This window comes from Ostrea edulis, chromosome 1 (assembly GCF_947568905.1).
Source record: "Ostrea edulis chromosome 1, xbOstEdul1.1, whole genome shotgun sequence".
NCBI classification, from domain to species: domain Eukaryota; kingdom Metazoa; phylum Mollusca; class Bivalvia; order Ostreida; family Ostreidae; genus Ostrea; species Ostrea edulis.
Window position 1 is genome coordinate 62577024 of NC_079164.1, and position 13729 is coordinate 62590752.

At 35.2% G+C, this 13729-nt stretch overlaps 1 protein-coding gene across 1 annotated transcript in view; it reads left to right on the forward strand.

Annotated features, from left to right (window-relative positions):
• LOC125648179 (adenylate cyclase type 2-like) overlaps window positions 1–13729 on the forward strand; it is an 85084-nt gene that overhangs the window by 8125 nt on the left and 63230 nt on the right. Inside the window, 5 exon segments of the mRNA XM_056155996.1 lie at window positions 3877–4017; window positions 4470–4826; window positions 10788–10937; window positions 13268–13355; window positions 13358–13394. Coding sequence (XP_056011971.1) covers window positions 3877–4017; window positions 4470–4826; window positions 10788–10937; window positions 13268–13355; window positions 13358–13394 — 773 coding nt within the window.

The window sequence follows — 13729 nt, forward strand, 5'->3', positions numbered from 1 at the left end:
TCCCAATAATTGATACAAACATGCATTTTATCTGCATATATTCAAAGCTTCCGCTTCTCAAATCGTCACTAATGAGCTATCTAGTCATGTGATATGTCATGACGTCATACGTGTCAATGTGCTGCAGCAGCTATGTATGTATGTGTGAATAGATTCTATTGAAAGTCATAAATTATACAGAATGGATAGTTAATGTTCCGACATCAATGACATCCCATTAGTATTTAATATTCCGCCATACATATTTGAACCTGCCGCTGAGCCAAATCTTAAAGAAATTCCCTCAGCAAACATATTAGCCTAATACTACATCGACATTGTCCACTCGGACGGAGATCCCGCTCACAGAAAGGATGGAACGTTTTCAACTTTTGGTAAATATCTGAATGACGCATTTTGTTTGCAAACATTTTGACTGTGTTCCCTTGTAGATCATAATATTTTTAAAGCATTAGAGGTCTGTATATGTAGAGTGTAACATGCATTAGCCAATGCTGATCTATTTAAAATCAGTTCTTCTCTAACCGTTACACTGGAGAAGGTAGAGAAGATTTGCTATTAATTAAATTGATGCCTTGTAATTGACCTACAATGTGTCGAAGGAAACAGTCGATTTACCGATATCGATTTAATTTATAATTTTATTTTTCAGGGGGGGGGGGGGGGGGGGGGGGCGGGGGGCAACCGGATTTTAAAATTACCAATCTGATGAAAATCTATCGACTTCTTAAATCGTATAGTGTGTGTTTAAGAGGGCGGGAGAGAGACAGGGGGGGGGGGGGGGGAGATGGGGCCAATAGTCGTAACCTCTACCTTATAATCGTCCCTCTCATTACTTTAAAATAAAAATATAGAGAGGAAGGGGGGGGGGGCTGTCATTCATTATATTGTTGCAATTTTTTTTTCACTACGTTGGTACGCACCGTCATTTTTGACGATTATTAACTGGCATTTTTTCGACTTTTTCATTTTCTTACTATTTTCATCGGGGGGGGGGGGGATATATATAATTTGATAGACCGTGTAGTCATTTCGTATATGGTGTCAATACTCAAAACTTCAAGGGGGGGGGGGGGGGGGGCAATATATCGTTGCATATGAAATCAAAGGTGCATATATATATATTATATATAAATTGTATGCTACACAGAAATTTCTGTGATTGCCAGACCCGCGGCGACTTCAATGATTGCCTCAATACCTGGTAGGCTATAAGAGTTCTCAAACTGAAGGCAGTCTCTGATTATGTCCAGTCTGAAGGACAACGAGCCTATTAATTTGTAAACAGAAATGTCGATATCATGAATTAAATGGGTTAGAATGCAATGTGTAAGTTCGTCATTGAAGATGGTTTTCCGTTGGTTTGAAGTATTTCTAAATTTAGTTCTAAGCTCACAAAATTTCTCCGACTTGCTTCGTTGGTAAAAGTAAAGAAACTCTTCTTTTTGTGCTGATTATTACAGCTATATACTGTACAACACAATATAAAGGGACTTGTAACTGTTGAATCTCTCCATTTTGTATCAATAGCCTGCTGTATGTGCTGTTCACAACTTGTTTAAATGTTTTCATGCTTGCTCGCTTCACCGCGATTGACCGTATGACGTCACATACTAATGGCGCGAAAATCTCTAACGAGAATTTGCATATCTGGCTTTTTGCGCTTTCGATACAAAATAATCACTAAAGCACGCTTTATATCGAAAAAATAATAATAGCACGATTCAAAACACCACATTTTCGTTTAAATTTACAAACAATAAAAATCGTGGTAAAAACCCTTTAAGATAGAATAAAAAAAGACATGTTTTGAGAATACTTCATGATGCAGTTTATGTAACGAGTATAAAAGGCCCCAAGCCAAGCTGATTTAAACTGCTTCATGTCTTAATGAAGTGACATGGATTGCTTTTACTATGTGATAAGATACTCCTGAAATTTCAGGTTGTTATGTAAACCAGAGATTAACCTGTTACTTTGATTTCACACCTTACAACATGTACATATCAAATGGGATTTGACAAATTGTCCTGTTAGCATCTTTTATGCTCAAAATGAAGATTTCAGATGGCATGAAACTTTAAGAAACTTAAACTAAAATTGGTACATGTATATCACGTACACTAAATTATTGACTTTTTAAATCTGGTGACAGTTGCAAAATTTTTCCATGAAGGATGAAGGTTACACAAAGAAACCTTATACATCCCTTTTGAGAATCATTGCATCCATGATGCATGCACACTGTGATATTATTTCAATATCTGTCAAATCTATAACAGCTATTAAGACAGAATCCAATTTATCAAGTTTGTAACTGTAAATAATTGGAGAGGAGAGGATATGGACAGCTTCCATTTCATGCTGTCAAACAAAGCCAGTTTTAATAAGTTTTTCTGTTAAAGTAATGACTAAGAAGGTGTGAGGACGGGTTGTGTTTCACACTGGTATTATTGCAACGTCCATCAGTCTGTGTTATAAGTAAAGTAGATGTCACATTGCAGTCATGAACATCATTATTTTTTTATTTATGGCTTAGACAGCGACACCTATTATCAATTTAGAGTTTTGTAAGAATATGAACACAAATTTGTAAAACAAACTACGCACAATACGTAACTGTAGTTAATACTATTTTACTGTTAACTTTTTTTTATGGTTTTCTATGTGTGAAACCTTTTTATTCTTTTTTTGGTCATGGCATGCTGTAGAGGATGTTGATTTGCAACAACTAGTATTCGACTTTGTTTATTCTTTGCACAGTAATTACACTCAGTCAAGATGTTCACCTCCTATTCTGGACATGCAGGCTTGTCAAAAAAAATCTGTAGCTTGAAGCATTTCAGCTGATTGCAGAAGCTATGAAAACATGCATCTTGAGTGATTGTAGATTAGCTTTGAAGACATGCACCTCTTTTCATGATGTGTATCCCAATGATACATTTTAAGATTTTCTGTATAGGGAACTTGAATGAAAAATAAAAATTGTTTTAGGGACAAAATTAGTCTCACACAATTATCAATGTGTAGAGAACTTTTAAGATTTTTTGTGTGTGGGACGTCATAATTTTTAACATAGATTATGCTGATCCCATAATGCAAACTTTAACTTTGCACATACACAAATTTGACTTGAGTGACAATTAAAATGTTATCAGTGTTCTGTGGCAATGTTGTGAAGGAGTGGCAGTCAGATGGTAGTCAGATAGCTCAGTGGGTTTAGCACCAGACTAGAATTCAGTGGCCCTGGGTTCGAATCCTGGTTTTGTCCATTGTACTTCAATCCTTCCTGTCATGTTTGGTGCTGTAGACTAGCCCCTGGAACTGACGGTTGAAAATGCCTCCCAGGGTAGATAGAGCCTGGGTTGATGTCTTCAAGGTCACTGGTGTGAAGGCATTTAAGGAGAGGGGAATATGGAGGTCAGATGGGTTTCATCATCAGTGGTTAGATAGCTCAGTTGGTAGAGCACCTGACTAGTGACACTAGAGGGATGGGGTTCAAATCCTGTTCTGGTCTGTTGCACTCCCATCCTGTTACACTCTTTATAGTGTAGATTTATGTTCTTTCACACTATGACCCCTGGCTTCAGTGCAGGGTCAAAGTAGAGGTTCAACATTTTACATGGAAATATGTTAAAAATATTTAAAATCCTCTCAAGAACTACAACATGTCAATGGGATAATTGAGATTTAATGTTTTGCATGGGAAAATGTGACTGCTCAGGTTAGCAATGTGGCCCATTTGTCTCTTTCTTTTTTCCCCCCTTCCCTTGAACCTTGTTACAGCATCACATTACTACTGACTGCTATAGAATTGAATCTGTAGAAAAAAGTCTGTATACTTATTTGACCTTACTAATTTATATTAATTTTCAGGACACCTTTAAAAGTCTGCAAATGGAGGAATTATACCAGTACTACTGTGTCCACATGAAGAACTCCCTAACTATAGCCCTTGTTGTCATGACAACTATTATATGTCTTACTGTGCTGTTCTATCATCTTTTTGACACTCAGGTGAGACTGGTGTAAAATTACAGTAGATCTTTTCACTTTTTAGACATTGTGGTCAAACAGACTGATCAAGGGAGTTAACTCTTCACATCGCTTACAATAATTTAGTTTAATAGTGGAACTGCATAATAAGAATATGATTTTAAAAACTCAGAATTGCTAGTAAATGAATGAAATCTTTGTGAAATTATGTACATAAAACTGCTATACAGGTGGCTTAAAATGTCATTTGACAACATAACAGTTCAAATCCCAATGTTGGATTTTGTCTTTAAAGGACAAAGCACTTTATATATAGATTTTCAGTCTGTTGTTGCAAAAATTCACTATGGATACCACTTCTTGTAGAGGAGGAAGCTATCTACATTACATAGAATATATAAGTACCTGTAATGTATATTTTAACTTTTTATAGCTTCAGTATTTATACTGTTATGGTTGACTTTCTGTTGCAGGACATGACAACTACAGAATTTATTTCTCATGTAGCCATTGTCGGCTCAGGGATCGCTGGAAATTGTGTGTTCTTTGGATTCGTCGTGCGGAGTAAATTCTACTGTCAATATCCCACCTGTATTTCTATTTCATACTGGATATTTCTCCTTGTGTTGCTCAATTTGTATTTCAATGTGCCATTCCATAACAGACGACCTACAGATGATGTGGTAGTTGTGTTTTATGCTATTCTAGTGTGTTACACCATGCTACCACTTTCTAAGTGCTGGTCTCTTGTGCTGGGTGCTTTGACTGTTGTTCTTCAGTTGACGACTGCCGGGATTCTAGCAGAAGATAAGACATTTCTTGTCGGTCAAGTGAGTACTTTTGTTAATGCATAAATCTGACAAAGTGTTGTGGGTTTGAAAAAAAATCTTATAGATCATTACACATTATGATTCATTAGTCAACTTGGCATTGGATCCTGTGATGCACTTGCAAATTCACTCCACAAGATGGGGAACTACAGACCATGTACTAAATGCATTGTTTTATTATCATTTAGAACTGTTCTGTCCCCATCTACAAGTGTTTCCTTTACTGGAAATGTCTAGCATTCGGACTTCCTTTTCCATGATCCAAATCGTTCCATTCTCAGCCAAAATATCTCTGTTCCTAGTCCAAATAGTTCTTTCTTCATCTAAACGCATTTCATTCTGGATAAAGAATCACTGGAAGACATGAGAGAGATTAAAGTTTTCCCACATATGTATTCATTATGTCAATCTCTAACTTAAAAATATATCTCTTTAATCTAAGGAGATAAAACTCTTCAACTGAAAAGATATTTCTTTAATCTAAAGAGTTATCTCTAGAACTGAAAAGATATCTCTTAAGCATAAAGAGATATCTTTTAAAGCTAGAGAAATATCTCTTTCATCTAGAAAGATATTTCAATAACTTAGATATTGCTTACATGTAAGCACAAAGAATTATCTCTTTAGCAAGTATAAAACAGATATCTTTTAAAAGTTATAAGCTATCTTTCCAACTTTGAGAGATATCATTTATGGCTGAAGAGATATCTTTTTCTATTTGACTACAATGATCCTATGCAGACCCAGGTGTCATGAATTTCACAAACAGGTGGCTAGTGCAGTCAATTATGTAATGTCAAAGAGCAGAGATACAAGTGTTGTTTTAAAATGCATTTTCACAACCAGGCGGCCGTTTCACTAAGCGATCGTAGATCGTAAACGTACGATTACGTTTAAGATCATTTGACTCGCACGTATACGAGAGTTTCACGAAACCTAACGTAGTCGTAACACTTACGATTGCGATTTACGTCTGACTTTTTAGAACTCTTTTCTCTATGGAGGTAGATTTAAAATTAATCCTACCATGGAAAGAAATATTCATTCATTATTTCTTCATGGTTTTAAACATATCCTTATCGTCTGCAGTAACCCATGCAAGTTGTCAACAAAAATAATGGAAATTTTGAGCCCGATCTTTAGTGTAACGTAAAGAAAATTCCTAGAATGTTTAAACAATTGATAGAATATTTTTTATTGACTTTCATGTAACTAAAATTGGGTTGGGGGGGGGGGGGGGGTGATATAAGAAATAACATAAAAGAATTACATTTTAGAATTTTAAATGCCATGTATCGATCTGCTCATGTGAGCCAAATTTCCATCAATAAGTAAACTATCTTCAACGGATTAAAAAAAAATGAATAAGAAAATGAAATTATATTGATAAAAGGAAATAAGAAAATGAAAATAAAATTGCACACAAGTATAGGAAATTTTACCCTGCATCAAACCATGGATATGTACGTACTCCGGCGTTTAATCATTGTTGTAAAATAAGCTGTAACACTAATGACATATCTATTCACTTATTTGTATAAATTTCAAACAAATCATGGGCTCAATTGTCCCTAAAATGACTTGAAATTTATTTTCCACATGCGTTTGTCTTATATATATATTTTTTCCGTTTAGGCATGTAAGCATATGATAACTTCTGTCTTTACGTGATGATGTATAATCTAGATCATTTATTAAAAATTATTATTGATATTACACTTTATGATGATTGATTTTTATATTGTTTAACTTCCCTCTCGTAAATTTTCACTAATATGGAGACGTCACCATTGCCGGTGAAGGGCTACAAATTTTAGGCCTATACTCGGCGCTTACGGCCATTGGGCAGGGAGGGATCTTTGTCGTGCCACACTTGCTGTGACACGGGACCTCAGTGTTTGCAGTCTCATCCGAAGGACCGCCCCATTTAGTCGCCTCCTACGATAAGCAAGAGGTTCTGAGGACCTATTCTAACCCGGATCCCCACGGGAGTGCACTTTATAAAAAGGGGTCGGAACCCCAAGGGTCCGATAATGACCCTTCCCTTGTCTGTGTATACATATAGGTCTAGTCTGTATGTTTAATTTTTAACGACCTTCATAAAAGCACAGAAACGATCCACTTGCAAAATTGGGATTTTAACCCCTCTCCCATTACCAAATCATTTTATTATCATATTTTCCTTAAAATGTGCATGTATTATGCAGTTAGTCAGTTGCATCAAAGGTATTGATCTGACGGGGAAAAAAACTGAGTACGTGGAATCGCGACGTCTTGGATCATTAAATCAACTGCTTCTAAAGAAATTTAATTTCTGAACATGAGAATAATAATGTCTTGGAACCCCTCTAATGTTAAATATACATGTGATCTAACGGTGATGCAGGAATATGTAGCTATACCCCCCCCACCCCCCACCCCACCCCACCCCCAATATCTGTTCTCGTTATTATTACATGCAAAGTTTGATATATTGACTACCCCCCCCCCCCCTCACTTTTTAAAATATGAATTCGATCTTGCATTGTCTTTATATTTATTTCAGCAAACTGGTAACAAGGGCTAGGCCCGTTTTGGACCCGAACTCTATGATACAATGAATTTACTATATTTGTGGTATCACAGAGCCCGGGCCCAAAACGAACTTGACCCCTGTGAGACTGACATTTCTGTGGGTGTGCATAACAAAGAAGGACAACTCTAATTGATTTAAGGTTCGGGCTCGGACTGTACAATATTTTTGTGCAAAAGCAGACTGCAAGTCATTGTGATTGTTTTCTTCCTACAAAGTATAAACAAACTCGGTCAGGTAAATACTATCACAAAATGATCTCAGGGGGCCAGCATGGCGGCCATATTGCTCATTTACGTGCATGTAGGAACACTTACGATAACCCTAGACCACTCGTAGGGTTACGATCAATACTGATCGTAAATCGCAAATCGTAACTTTTAGTGAAACGGTCTTACGTGCTACGTTCACATTTAAGTCTACGTTTACGATCTACGATCGTTTAGTGAAACGGCCGCCTGTTTCTTCAAACACGTTTTCATTGGTAGCTTATTTTGTTTTAAAATAACTAGCCTAATCCTGCATGCTTAATTTTCTTATTTGTGTGCAAGTTTGGCAACATCTCAGCCCAATTCATTCTGTACTTGGCCCATTTCAAGGTATCACACCGGTAATTGTCCAATCAAAATGAACTTAGTCAGTTGTAGTTCCATATATTTAAAGAAATATTTTTTTTCCTTGCTCGATTTTTCTCATTTCCTCTTCTTCTATTCTCTTAATTTTTGTACCCCTGATTAGGAAATTTTGTGTAATCTGTAGAAATAACCAAGTGTATACAAAGGAACTATTTGCTGTTGGTAGCTGAGGCTACTTCCTGAGGTGCACTCCGGCTGTTTACACACATGTGAAAAACACATGGATTTGAGGGTAGTCTTGTTTGCGGGTAATTTATTTTTGAAAATGCCGCGTAGGGTGTTGTTTTTCTGGTGTCGGCAGATGAGATAGGTAACATAGAACGTGTGTGACTGCGTTATTCGGCATCAATTTTGTAAACTGATTTTTAATGATTTTTTCCCCTCTATAGTAATATATAGTGAAAATAATTACCGGTGTAATACCTTGAAGGAAGTCATGAATTTCACAATTTCCCGTTTTTCTCAGTCCTTTCCCTTTTCATCGGCTCAAAATCAGCACAGGATATCAAAACAAGAGGTTTGAAAAACAAAACGGTGTTTTAATAGGTCATTCAAGAAACATGACGCAATACACAATGTGAAATTTCAATTACATCTGAATACGTATCAACAACGTATTTTTTGCCTTATACAGCTAGAAAATCGTAAATATTTGTATAAACACCAATCTACATAGCATACACCGTCGGTTTTAACACTTAACACATCGAAAAGACGTATAAAAATTTCACATCAATTTACAATACGCATATTGCACAATAACCCACCCCCCTCCTCCTGCCTTTGCACAACTGTTAGATGGACTTTCCTTGACATTTATAAGCATCACACATAACTCTATGACTTCTTGATTCAATGTCCTTATTGTAAATTAACCCAATTAAGAGATTTCGTATTTCTGCTTAGAGTTTAGAAATTTAATCTTATTTTTAATTTTGTGTCCTAAAGAGAAATTCAGATAATTCATGGTAAATACCCGTTAAGGTCACTCATATGAACATCAAAATGTCTTCTTAACACAGAAGATTTCAAATTATTCGTTTTAAGGGCCCAACACGCGAAGTAATATTTCTGGCACGATTTACGACAGTCCCATCCATAGCAGGATATCAAGGCTCTGCCGGCTTCTAAAGCGTTGACCAAAAATTTGTGTTCGGTCCTGCATATTAAGTTTGTCATCAGATATTCTTACCGTTTTGAGCATTTTGAACACTTGCAATTCAACGTCACTATACCTAGCGCCCTTGATATTTGACCTACATCTTCTTTAGAACCAAAATTTAGGAAATGTTTTAGCTTAAATGTTTTGTAATGAACAGTTACATGGATGATTTCTGTATGATTTGTGTACACGTTTAAAAATGTCATATTATCCAGTCAGACTTTAGTCTTATCCATTTGTTTTAACCAGTATTTAGTCTTCTTAATGTGTTACCCCTGCTTTGAAGAAAGGCTAAATACGCACAACCCCTGACAGATTAGGGGGCCATTATCTAAAACACTAATCACCCGTGAGTATCAACTTGGTTTAATCTGATAAGCGTAATTAATGGCCTCTTCTAGGATACCAAATTGACCAGATGCAGATTCCATTATAGTACCGAAAATTGAATATTTTCACAAAACCAAAGATCTCACTCATATGAAATTTGAAATAATTAGCAATTTAAAAAATATTGCAAATAAATTTAGGATTAATAAGTGATTGAAATAGCAAATTTCATCATTCTTCTTTCTAATGAAACCATTTTTGCGGAAATATCTTGATTTTATACAAAGTTATTTCAATTTAAAAAGTACCACACGCGCCTCATATTTCACTGAAGAAACAGGCAGAAATCACGATAGTCCCAAGGGGAAGTAAATCACCAGTTACGTCAGTTATCTTGCTCCGATCGCTATGTGCATGGGGTATACTATTGATGAATGAAACGGGCACCTGTTGTGCAAATTTGACATTTTTTGATGGAGATTTAGTTGTCTTCAAGGTATCACACCGATAATTGTCCAATCAAAATGAACTTAGTCAGTTGTAGTTCCATATATTTAAAGAAATATTTTTTTTTCCTTGTTTGATTTTTCTCATTTCCTCTTCTTCTTTCTCTTAATTTTTGTACCCCTGATTAAGAAATTTTGTGTAATTTGTAGAAATAACCAAGTGTATACAAAGTAACTATTTACTGTTGGTAGCTGAGGCTACTTCCTGAGGTGCACTCCGGCTGTTTACACACATGTGAAAAACATGTGGATTTGAGGGTAGTCTTGTTTGCGGGTAATTTATTTTTGAAAATGCCGCGTAGGGTGTTGTTTTTCTGGTGTCGGCAGATGAGATAGGTAACATAGAACGTGTGTGACTGCGTTATTCGGCATCAATTTTGTAAACTGATTTTTAATGATTTTTTCCCCTCTATAGTAATATATAGTGAAAATAATTACCGGTGTGATACCTATAAGTGTTAAATGTTCTAAAAAAAACCAAAAAAACCCCATTTTCAATGAAAACTAGTCTGCTCTTGTCTAAAATCACCGTTTTGCAAATCACCCAGCATTCCATTCCCAATCAAAAACATCTAGTGTTAGGCCGATAAAATAAGTTTTTAAAAAACCAGTATGAAAAAGAACTTTTATTTTCCTTGAAACTCTGGTTTCTGAAAAATGCACCAGGCTCCCATAATTTGTGCTTTAAGTCAATTGCTAGGCTTGATTTGTAAAATTGAAAGGATTTGCATTGAATTTCTTTCTTTTCTTTTTTAGCTGATGATTAATTTTGTGATACTAGTGTGTGCCAATATAAACGGAATGTACCACAAATATCTGACAGACCTAACACATCGACGGACATTTCTAGAAGCTAGAAATTATATACAGTCCATGTTTAAACTAGAAAGAGAGAAGAAACAACAGGTACACTTTATGTGTGTTTCTCATTTCAAAACACAATCATGTTTATTGTTGATGCAATACAGTAAAAGTATGTGAACACTAATTTTTTACCCACGTGTTGATGCTTTGTAATTCATGAAAAACTAGCTATATAAACTTCATTGTGTAGATAGATACTAGGGTAAGTTGAGACTTTCAAGAAAGGGGGGGGGGGGGGGGGGCTTTGAGAAGGGAAGGGAATGATGAGTTACATAGAATGCCATCTTAATTAAATTCAATTATGAAATGTATTCCAAAAATCTTATTTCTTTTTATTTGTATTATAAGTGAGTACTGTTACCTGTCTACCAGTATAATCTGTGTGATGGAAGGAGTCTAATGTTATTATCTATAGTCTCTCTCTGTCAGACCAAGAGCGAGGAGGTATTATTGCAACTCCAGTAATTTTTAATCCCCCTCCACTTCTGGATGTGCCATGGCCTTTGAATTTTTAGAGGTATAGGTGTTAGACTAAAAGTAGCACATGTACTTTGATTATCTGTATTTCATTAGGGTAAGATTGGCTTTATTTCCATTTTCTCCAGCCTAATTCTTAATAGAAAAACGCTAATGCACTACAGAGATTTATATGAGTTCTAGCTCTCATTGAATACAGTTAATAATAACATCTACATAAGGAGAGTATCTTTTTGATCCTAAATACCCTGGGAAACAATAAGAGGAAAACTAATTATTAGTGGGATAGTAATTGTTAATATTTCCTAATATTGTTTCTCTCTTCTGATAAATCTAGTCCTGAAGGGCAAGCCATGCACTCAGGATCTCTACTTGATAATGGCTTTCCTAAGTTGAACAAAGTTATACCCAGGGGATGTTGTGCTTTTATTAAGTGTGCAGAGCAATGAATGATATCGTATATGTAACTAATCATCAAAGGAAAAATTATTTTTATATGTATATCATGATAAATATTATGGTAAATGTATAGCTCAGAGTAAGAAAAGACTTTTTATATACAACAGCTGGAAAACTTGGCAGCGTGACTGCAATGAACAAATGAATCTTCATGTCCCTAGTGGCACTTCTGTATATAAAATTTAAAATATAACAAAAGTTTCATCATATACACAACATAGATGTTGCCAGTGTGAGGTACAAAGTTGTTTTTATTCAGCATTAATTTGCTGTAGGGTATCTGTGGACAATTTTTTATTGTATTATGTATATTTCTGTCACTTCAGAGTTTCATAACATCCATCAACCTTGAGTACAGTGAACTCCTGTGCACAGTCATGGTTATTGCTGTTAACATGATTCAATAGTGTTAAAATGCATATTTTTTTAATATAACAGATGCAGTTTCTGTACAGATATATATAAAATTCCTTTTAATTATTGCTCATTGACAAACATATATGTACATACATGTATATCTATCAAACGTTTTTATACAGATTAAACACATGCTCAGAATGCACAACAGTTTTCATTAGTATAGAAATTTTTAAAAAGTTTTCCACATGAAGAGATGTATTAAATTCAAAAGATCCAAATTTTCTTTACCCAGCTTAAATGGCATTTTAAAGTTGACAATGAGAACTTTGATGTGCTTGATATTTTATGACTACTGTTAACTTTTCTTTAAGGCATTATCCCCTTTGCATTTCAGTTAAATTTTACATTTTAGTTTTTAATGAATATAGGGTCTTTTTATCAAGACTTGAAATTATAATATCCAATTTTGGGAATATGTTACAGTATGACGTGTTAATGAAACACTGATGCCCCTGTATGGCAGGAAAGTAATTTTGTACCCAAAGAAAGGTTTGGTCATGGACTTATGTGAAATCTACAATGTAAAAGCCCTAGGACTAACAATTTAAAAGTTGTGGCCAAAGTTGATTGTTTTTGCAGACAAATAGACAGACCAAAATCTATATGCCCCCAAATCTCTGATTACGGGGGCATAAAAAATCAGTGGAATTAACGGTCGAATATTATGAACATTTCAGGAGTTTTCATTCCCCTGAAATAATTTTTAGGATATATCATAACTTTGAACTGTATTTACATTTACGTTTCTCTAGCTATAGTGACATTGCTATATATATATCAATTTATCTTATAACATTTGGAGACATTTCTTATCTTAACAATTTATCCTATATCATTTAGAGACAACTAAAGCTAATTAATACTATATTATCCTGTAACTTGTTGAGACTTTGCCTTATCATATCAACTTTTCTATAACGTTTAGAGGCATCACTAGTTATTCTAATGAAATTTAACTTTCTATAACATTTAGAGGCATCACTAGTTTATTCTAATTATCCTACTGCTATTTGCAGGAGGAATTGCTTACTAGCTGTATTCCCAATGATTTAGTGGAGGAGATCAAAGATCTAAGTAAAAAAATGAAGAGCAGTCGGACCTCACCTTCCACGATCTCTATATTCAGCAACATACTGATGTCAGGTAAATTGTACAGCTTAGAATGTCCATAAACCATGATCTGTACAGCCTAGTGCTACAGATGTCAGGTTAAATATCCCCAGACCAAGGTTTTGTACAGTCTAGTGCTACAGATGTCAGGTTAAATATCCCCAGACCAAGGTTTGTACAGTCTAGTGCTACAGATGTCAGGTAAATATCCCCAGACCAAGGTTTGTACAGCCTAGTGCTACAGATATCAGGTTAAATATCCCCAGACCAAGATCTGTAAAGCCTAGTGCTACAGATATCAGATTAAATATCCCCAGACCATGATTTGTACAGCCTAGTGCTACAGATATCAGATTAAATATCCCCAG